Below are 10088 nucleotides of genomic sequence, written 5' to 3'. Positions count from 1 at the left end.
TACAATAAACTGCACCACGTGTGAATATTGTAAATGGTTAAGTTATAAAGTCATCCATTCAAAAATTCAAATATTTCAATGGAAATAAGTATATAAAATGTAGTAAAACATAAATTACATTTAAAGGTCTGTACATGATTCATCCTGCAAACAGAAGCACAAAACGAGCACTTTGTACAGTATTGCTTATTTTGGTCTTCTAAAGTTCAAAGATTCATTTTCGCTGAAGAGGCAGGAAAAAAAAAAGCATGGTTTCACATGCAATCCAGCAGTAATTGCGGTAAATCAAGTAAGTCTATAACCCCGCACAAAACCCAACACTTCTGCAATGTAGGAACATACATGTGGAGCCCTTTTCTATACTTGATAACCAATATGCAATTAAAGTTGGATTGTTAAGTTAGTGCACACCTACAATATCCCCTACAATATCCCCATTTTTGGTTAACAGTGTATTAAGGCTGCTTGCTGCTGAAAACACACAGCAGAGAAGGAATATTTTCATCCACAAATGCAGTCAGATGATCTCATTTGGAAGCTTCTGTCACAGTCATTCATTGGGAATGATGAAAGAAAGCCATCTTCTCTCCTCTCATGTTATTCCACAGGATGTTGTGGATGCTATAAGTTTATGTGGGTTCAAATCATTTGGATAAATTCATGGTAGAAAATTCCATCGTGGGCTATTAAACAGAAAAACATTCCACTTCTGGCTTGGGAAGTCCCTAAGCCACAAATTGCTGGAGGCTGGGTAAATACCCTGGAGAAATTCTACAAGGGAAATCGCCCTTGCAGTCTTCCCTGGGCAGACATTATCGACGGCCTTTTGAGACATGTTACTGGGCTGGACAGACCCGTGGTCTGACGCATCACAGCCAGTTTTATGTTCAGTCTCTCTACTTTCCTTGTTACCATAACACAAACATGGAACAGTATTCTCAACTTCTTATTTTTTTCGATCCCGTGTCCATTATATCAAAGAGATAAATACTATAAACCATGCTGTCCATCATATCCAGGGCACTTCTTTATGCTCAGAGCAATTCTGCAACCATAGCTGGATTCCTTTTTGTGTTATTGGTTTAAGCACAATTCACTAACATTACACTCACATATCATGATATACATGATGTGCAATGCTACTCTGCAATACGTTGCACAGCAACAGTACATAACTGAAAAGCAGCTTCCCTCAAGAGCTGTAGGACAGTAAAAAAGATCAAACCCAGCAATTCTATACCATCATATTTGCAAAATCTGATGGTGGCAATGGTCAATAAACCTGGCATATCATTACTGCTGCACTTTACATGGGTGTAGGTTTTTCAGTTTTGTTTCTTTTAGTCAGATCAAAATCACTGCTATTAAGCCTAAGGATTTACACTCTCCATGCATGGAAGTGATGTGAAATTCTTGGTAACGAGGCCAAGTTCCTTAGGCTTCTGACTGAATTTCTGCTTCGTCCATCTGAAGTGTGTCATTATCGCCCAGCAATTCTGTTTCAGGCACAGAGCCCTCCTCTTCCTCCTCCTCCTGGACGGGATTCTGGGCGATGTCTTCGGTTCCATTGTGCGTGTCATCCGTGCCCTCCGAGAGCAGAGCAGCCCTGTCAGCCACTGACGTGTTCGAGGGCGCTGTTGTTACATAGCCGGTGCTGGTGGATCCGCTCCCACTGTGGTGGGAGCCTGGTTTGGGAATGATCTGGGGAGGCAATTGCTGAGGAGCCATTTGCATTGGAATTTGGACAGGGTAAAAATTTGGCAAGTAAGCACCATAGGCAGGCATCGGCTGGTAACCATTGACTGGAATGTAGAGCTGAGGAGGTGGGACCATAGGCCTCATCTGCCCTTTCATTTGGATGAACTGCGGCTGAGGGAAAGCTGGAGTTTTCTGCTTTGGTCCAATGTACCTAGCATTGCTGATGTTGCTAACGGGGCTTGTGCTGAGGGAACTTGTCTGCGTGGTGTTGCTCGCCCCAGAGGTCTGTGCTGAGCTGTTGTAATTAGAAAGGTTTCCCCATGTTCTTAGTCTGTTGTGTATATCTTTAAATCTCGGTCTTCTGTTGGGAAATTCATTCCAACACTCCAACATCAAAGTGTATATCCATGTAGGGCAGTCGTCAGGACATGGCAAAACCTGTCGGTTCCTAATCATCTCGATGACATCCTGGTTCGAATAACCACAGTAAGGCTGCAGGCCATAGCTGAAAACTTCCCACAACACAACTCCATATGACCATATATCCGAATCAATCGAAAACTTGCCATATATAATAGCCTCAGGGGACATCCACCGGATGGGAAGAAGGGAATTTCCCATCAGTTTGTAGTAATCAGCAGCGTAAACTTCCCTGAAAAGGCCTAAATCGGATATTTTCACATTCAGCTTATCAAACACCAGTATATTTCTAGTGGCCAAGTCCTTGTGGACAACGTGGTGGCTTGAAAGATACTCCATTCCTGCAGCTATCTGAGTCACGATGTGGAAGAAGTCTGCTGGTTCCAGAGTGGATTTTACTGTCTTGTCGTCGTCAGTGCTGCCAACATCCGAATGGGGAGACCTCATCACCAAGAACTCATGGAGGTCACTGTGGGAACAATAACTAAAAATCATGCTTATGGGTTGTTCCTTTGTCACTATTCCCAGCAAACAAACAATGTTTGGGTGCTGTAACCGTGATCTCATCATTGCCTCGTGTTTGAATTCTTCACGAAGAGCCAGTTCTGCTTTGTCTTTAAGCGTCTTGATAGCAACAGCTTGTGTCTGTTCACCTGGTGCTGTACCAAAAAGATGCCCTTTGTAGACTTTGCCAAATCTCTCCTCTCCTAGTTCCTCCATAAACCGCACAGTGGAGAGATTGATTTCTTTAAGTTTAGCCTGAAATGAAGTAAAGAAAGTAAGTCAGTAAAAAAATCACAATATTTTCCAAACACAAGAATCTCTCATTAAAGAAAAGTTCCCAGTGTTTAGATGCTCCAAAAGGAAGACAGACTGGTCTAAAATGACTTTTCAGCTTTTTGTATATTCACATCAGTGTACTGATTTTGCAGTTGATCTTGAAATGAGTTATATTATTAACAGAAGTGTAAACTGAACTATGCTGCAAGATGATGAGTGTAATTACTTTTACAAAGGAGCAACTCTATTTTCTACAAGCTAAATGAATAATCATGTCAGAGTAAACCTGGCAAACGATGATGTCTATTAAGTGCGGCTGCACTTGCCCCACAGATCTGCCCAGAGGTGCCCCTGGAGATCTGTCAGAAAAGCTGTGGGCACGGGCTGAGGAGGTGGCAGCCTCGGGGTGAACTGAATCATCCCCTCCAGCAGAAGGAGGAACAAAACCTCTCTCTTTTGGTTCTGCAGTAACAGATACACCCTTTTTCCTCCATCGCACTACAGAATGGCCCTTGCCTGCGGGAACAGTACACAGTAGCCCTGCTGAGAAACCCTGCACTAGCTCTGACAAAGAGTGGGGTGGAAGAGGAGCAGAAGGAAGAAGTAATTTCCTCTGTACATGAAGGAAAAAGTGGCAAGGCCAAGAGTGAGAAATTCCCAAAGACTCCCTCCTGCAGCTGGCAGGGAAAGCAAGGAGGTTTGTGACAGTGATCTAATGGGACCATCCTCCAGCACGGGTGGGAGGCATCCCCGACCGAGCTGCGTGCAGCTGGCACAGCTTCACACAGAGGGCACCACAGCATGAGGGAGCAGGGCAGGCTGCAAAGGAGCTTTAACAGGTGATTTGAGAACAAGCTCTGATTTTAGTGGCCAACAGGCCGTCGACTGGACCAGCCAGTTTCCACCACAGCCCAGGCTCAGCCATTAAACCTCCCCCTTATTGTAGAAAATCAATGCAATTCGTTACAATTGGTAATAGCCCACAAATATTCTACAGTTTCCTGAACAGATGTGGCCAACTGTTGCAAATTAAGCTTTGTTTCTTAGACCTTCCATCTTCTAAATGCTGTGATTAAAAATTCAACATCAGCTCTGAACAGGATTTGAGCATGAAGATCAGTTAGCTGACCCAGAAAATCATATGCAGGAGCCGAGATCTGCAGACAGCAGTTCAAAGCCGTTTGCATTTCACCACCCTTTGTGATACACAGCCTCAGAAACATGTTGCACCCCGGCTCAGCTGCGTGCTCATTGGTGGTTCAGGATACTAGCGGACTGGGCAGACAGATTAGACAAGAAACCTCGCCACGCATCCTGCTTTAAACCGGCCGCGCCGTTACCAGGAGCAAAAATGAGCTGCAGGCTGAAGACTGGATCAGAAATAACATTTCCAGTCACTGAGACAACAGGCAGAATGGGGGTTGACAGCTAAGGGCAAATACCATAAAGTACCTAGTCCTGAAAGCTGTTGCCCGAGGCCAGGATTTCTCAATACAGCCAGTGAGCGCCAGACAGGTTTTTCACTGAAGTAGGTGGCCGGCACAGTATGAAAATTAGGTCCCTTACAACACGGCTCAATTCCAGTGCCGACAGCCTGAGACACTGGAAAATCACGACACTTTGGAAATATGTGGCCTAAGCGAATTTTGGAAAGAATACCTGTTTGTGTTGATTAATGAGTGGCATTTCCATGTCCTGGCTAGGAGATGCCATCAGCTGGCGGCGCTGTGGGGTAGCAGCGGAGGCCTTCTGCTTGTTTCTGCACATGCAGACCAGGAAAAACAGGCAGGCGATAACCAGGGGGATGGCTATGCTGGGAACCAGGATGTAAAGGATTCCCATTTTACTGTTGTCACGTGGACCTGTCGGGCACAGAAGTGTTCACTGTTTATAACAAGTACTTTAATGCATTTGATAGTAAAAAAACCCAATAACAAACAAAACAAAGAAAAGCAAAACAAAAACACTCAAGAAAAACCCCAACAAAAAAACCCAACCAAACCAAACCAAAAAAACTACAGTGTGATTATCAACAGTATATGTTAATCAAAAAGTAAATTCCTATAGCTTGAAAATAGGAGTCACATTACCCTTTCCCCCTTCTCCATTAAATATTTTAAAGAAGTTTGAATGGACATAGCAACTAGCAGTATGAAGATAAACTAGGACCCCCACATTTCATGTGTTGACTGTAACAGTCCGTGATTTATTTCATTTTATTTTTGAGGCTTCTGGCTGTGGAAACTGCAGAACATAGACCAGAGAGAGTGTTATTGCACATCTTGTTCAGGGGATAAAAACCAAGTGAGTAGTCTTCATCACAGTACATAAAGCAGTGAACTCAATGTGACAAACTGCAGCACAACACTGCAGTCTGGCATGCTTGTCCAACTTCAGCGATCCCATCAGTATTTTGCCCACTTTTTACCCCCATTGCTAATACTCCTGCCCAGAATAAAATAAATCTAACTTCAGAGATATTATTTGTTCTGTACTTAACTGAATTAAAGTGCCTTTACGTTACAGTGAGACAGATGTGAAAAAGCCATCAATATACTTAATAAAACTGTTGTGGAACCTTCTTAAAATGCTTTTTTCTTGACACTTAGAGACTCTAGGAAAGCATAGTGATGTCCAAAATGTTCATTGGAACTGCCTGGGATGTTTTCTGCAACCGTGGTTTTGCTCTCTGTGGCTACTGCTTTCACCACAACCACATCCCAGCATTATCTTTACACCATGTTACATGCAACACAGAAATTTATTATAAATGTCAAACTATGTTACTGTAAAAAGTGAAGTAACCAAGAAATTTCGTATCAGTTTTGAGCGCCCTTAAATATCCAGGCTATCTGTACAAAATTACTTTCATGGCTTCTATGATATATCTGCTGCTGCAGGAAACACGCTTTTCTTCCTCGAGAAGCACAATACTAAGTTGCTGTGTCGTGTCCAAAGACTCTTACCACTGTGACAGCTCTAGAGCGAAGGCTGTTCCAACACAGGGAAGTGAGTGGGACAGTATCCAGCTGTGATTTTTATTTTTGCTATAGGTTGTACAGTACGGTGCCACTAGCAGACAGCATAGGGCTTTTCTGATAAGATCATCTGCTTTATGACATCTTTGTTTCTGCACTTCACCATCTCCTTCCAGACAAGCATGGGGCTGTATCTCCCTCTACAGGATCTGAAAATCCTTGCTGCCTGCAAGGTGACATGTAGTGCGAAAACAGTGCAACGCTGAGTACTGTGAGCGAACCAAACACATACAGTGGATAATTACGTCAAATCTGGCGTTCGCCAAATTAGAATACAAACTGCAATGGTATCGTTAATTAGTCTCAGCTTAAGCACCCAATACATAATTAAAAAGTGTCACTGCATCTCAATTGCAAGCTCTGCTGCCCAGGAAATATTAAATACCTACAACACAAAACAACAGCACTGCATACCAGTAAGTGAAATATGGGAAAGCATAACCTTCTTAAGTGAATTGTACTTGTAAAAATAGGGAACATTCAAAATTACACAGCATTCGGGACAGTAATAGGGGAAAAAAGAAAGAGAATACATACTACAAGAAGGTATGTCACACAGTTCCATGCGTACGTTTTTATTCTTTGTAAAACACCAGGGCCCATCCATCTGACCTCCAGGATTTCGGCAATACGCATGTCCTCCACCTAGCTCTGGAAACTGTGTGCTTGTCAGATCGTGGCTGTGGGGACTCTGGGAGTCCCAGAGTTGGCAAGTATGGCCAGACTTTGTAACGCTGACCGTCCCTCTGTAGTCTGCTCCAGAACCATTGTAGCACTGATGATCTGCAACACAGGGTTGGACAAAATATTGTAGATTACAGAACAATCAAGGGCCAGCAAGACCAAAACGATTGAAGTGCATAGACCTTGTATGCATAAAGTACTCAAATTTTCACGATTGAAATGAAAGCTGTGAGTTTTGAAATTTCAGTTCTACGAGTATCTGCACTCTTACACCCAGTTATTTCTGGATTCTGCCCTGGAGTGTCTCAGCTCCATGGCCGTACAACAATATTTGTTAACTCTGATTGCAAGCTGACACTAAGGAGGATGTATGGACCTTTAGATGCAAGACAAGGTAAGTTAAACTGAATCAGAGATAGGAGTTTCTCCTCAGGAAGTCTTCAGATGCCAAGAGAGTAAACTTCCCACCATTTTTATTTCTCATAATCTTCCTGTCTTCCCCACACTGCTCACTTCCTAGAGAAATCAGTGCTGCACTTTCTAACACCTCTTGCACATGTTTCCTTCTTCTTTAGAGAAGTGATTCAGGCTTTTCATCTCTTTAGATACACCACTTTCATATCTGCTGGACACCTATTTTTATTGTCTCTCTGTCGCTGCTGTCCTCTCTTCACCCTTCTTGAGTGCTTGTCTCCCATATGTTCCAGCTGACCTTAATCATGCATTTTTCTGTAGGTTTGGAACATTACCTTTTCCATTTTTCTAAGTCCCTCTCTGCAGCCCTCCAGAATGCAGCTCTCTCAGGGCCCTTTCTCCAACCACCAGGTTACTCACCCCACAGCTATTGTACCAGAGGGAGCACTGCTGGTTCTCAGGATGACTTTTGCCAGATTTTTTTGTTGTTTCTATTCTCATTCCTTTTGCTTGATAGCTCTTCCCTGACTGATTTGTCTCTGTCACTGCTTCCTCGGTTATTTCTGCTTCTCAGCTACACTGGATTATTGCCTTACTAGCACAAACTGTGAGTTAAGACTATGGATATTCAGAATAGTCTTATTATCCCACTTTGAACTTTGAACATCTTTAGTCTTTTAGAGCTACCTTGTTGAACACTGTAGGGGGTGGTGATTAATTGCTAGGAAATGGAGTAGACAGAAAAATTGTCAGCACATGATTATTGACAATGGAACAGCCCTTCTACTCCTGCATACAACTATAAATTCGCAGAAGCAAGACCAATGTCTTCACCCATCCTGTGTGGGTGAAGAAAGACAATGCTCAATTTACAGGATTAATATTGTTGTGGATTTCCAAATAGAAAGAATGAACACTAAATGTTTTGATTTCTTAACAGACTTTTTTCCAGTGAAGATCCGCAGCCTATGTGAAGTTTATTGATAGGTAAACAGAACTCACAAATAGCTGTAAGGGGGGACTGATCCAGAGAGACAAGGAAGGAGCCAAGGCATGTGGGTAGGGAAGCCTGCAACGTATTATGGCCCCTCGCAAATCTGAGGCAAATTGGTTGTGTGAACACAGTTTTATAGCCCAGGGTGGTTGATATAACCCTTTACCATTCTAAGCAGCGTCCTTGAAACTTCCTCACCATCCTAACTATACCTTACAACAGTGCAAGATTATGGTCAGTATTAACATGATAAAAAGTAGTAGCATCCAATATAGCTGTAGTCTCTATACAAAAAGAGCAACTGATGAAATATTGTCTGTCAGACCCAACCTGAGGAAGCAACAAGCCCTACTTTTTTCCCAGTCATTAAACACCCAGACTTACATCGGCTGAGTCTCTCCACAGGGATCCCGATCCTTATGCAGTTGGCAGCTTCCAAGGTGTCAGGCCGTGGGAGATCCTCACACTTAGGCAACTGTAGCTGCATCAAGATGAGAGGGTTTGACCTAGCGATGTTGTACTCCTGCCTACAGAGATCGTTCTCCAGAACTTCACATTCATCCCGGCACAGCTCCCGCGGCTTAGGGGTGCGAGAGCGCTCGTCGCACAGAGGAAACACAAAGTGGCAGAAGGATGGTATAGCAAACTGTGAGCACTGATCAGACAAGTGCGTGGAAGTGCCAATCATGGTAAATGCAGCTGGAAAGGGACAAAAATACTGCTTAAATATTAATTCACAAAAAGCATGAGAAACAACATAATTTTCATGTCATTTGCTTTTTACAAGTTCTTGAGGGTCTGAAAGCCTACGGAGCAAAAGGGAAATGAGGTAATTTCTGCTGTAAAGGAGAGCTGACAAATGCAGAACGCAAACCCAGCAACCCTGATGTCTCCACAGCGTCTGTAGGACTTCAGTTCTTAGGAAGTCACCCAAGTGACCAGTATTGAGCAAACTGTTAGCACTTCACTAATACTAACTTGAGAGGACAAAGAGTGCAGGCAAGATACACCTGCCAGACTGCTGACACGTAGTTCCAAAATTCCTAATTAGGTAAAATCTGAAGAAGGATCACCTAGCAGCTTCTTCCTGTAGACATTATGATTAATAAATAAGACAAGTGTTTTTCAAGTCTTGATGAGCAAAAGAAAGTGTGCCATTGGCATTTGGGGAGATAATGCTATTAAGTAGGCATGAGAAGCCTAACAGGCAGTAGTTTGGGGAAAAATGAATGTAATCAATCTCGGCGTAGCGATCACATTAAGATGAAACGCAGAGTGAATTAGGACCTTAATCCTCCCCTTCAGCTCTCAGCACTGACACACAAATATTTGTCTGAGAGTTTTCTTGAAAAAGAAAAGACAAATGTGCATCATGTGTCTGGGGATGAATCAAGCTCTAAATGAATGTTCATTCCCACACTGGAAAGCACAATTTGTGAGTGAGGCTTGCTCTACCGCACGTTCCACACACAAACACTGTAAAAAGAGAGGAAATGAGCAGTTCGAGTCATTCAGTAGTCTATTTACAACCCGTAAGTCGATTCTTTCCCTCTCGTCCAGCTCCTTCCTTTCAGCCACCTACTTCCACCTGCTTCCTGCTGCCACCAGCTATCAGAGGGTCTCCCGTCTCTTCCTAAACGCCACACATGGAGCAGGAAGCCCTGACTGCAGCCTCGTGTACTGCTTACACCTTCGTTTAATATAGGAATATTAACACAGGAATATAACCGTTTGTCAGTCACGCAGGGAACATGGCATGCAAGCACGATGCCAATGACAGCTGTGATATGTGCCTGTCCCAAAGACTAACAGGGAAAAACCAAACCCGGAGGAGCGAAGCCGTCGCCGCTGGCCGTCTGAAACAGCAGACCGATCTTTGTGACGGCGTTACGGAATTCAGACTGGCATGAGCGAAGAGCGCGCAACTCACAGTCATGCCCTTGCTCTCCTGACAGGTGCAAAAGCCAGCAGGACTGCATCCCAGGGGTTTTTCGTTTCTTTACGGGCAGGGGTCCCGCGGAGGCCGAGAGCGCGCAGAGCAGCTCGGCGGCCCGGCGGGC

At 43.7% G+C, this 10088-nt stretch overlaps 1 protein-coding gene across 1 annotated transcript; it reads right to left on the bottom strand.

Annotated features, from left to right (window-relative positions):
* Positions 1-1073: 1073 nt before the first annotated feature.
* On the bottom strand, positions 1074-9929 carry ROR2 (receptor tyrosine kinase-like orphan receptor 2; the record flags this gene model as incomplete). Its single annotated transcript, XM_010161739.1, has 6 exons — positions 1074-2877; positions 4558-4760; positions 6474-6719; positions 8413-8727; positions 9559-9591; positions 9854-9929. Coding segments are annotated over 6 exons (2316 nt in total), but the record flags the coding sequence as incomplete, so codon positions are not given.
* Between the last annotated feature and the right edge of the window lie 159 nt (positions 9930-10088).

Source organism: Eurypyga helias, unplaced genomic scaffold (genome assembly GCF_000690775.1).
Source record: "Eurypyga helias isolate BGI_N326 unplaced genomic scaffold, ASM69077v1 scaffold38251, whole genome shotgun sequence".
Lineage (NCBI taxonomy): Eukaryota > Metazoa > Chordata > Aves > Eurypygiformes > Eurypygidae > Eurypyga > Eurypyga helias.
Note: the sequence above shows the minus strand (reverse complement) of the source record. Positions and strands in the feature narration are given on the sequence as shown.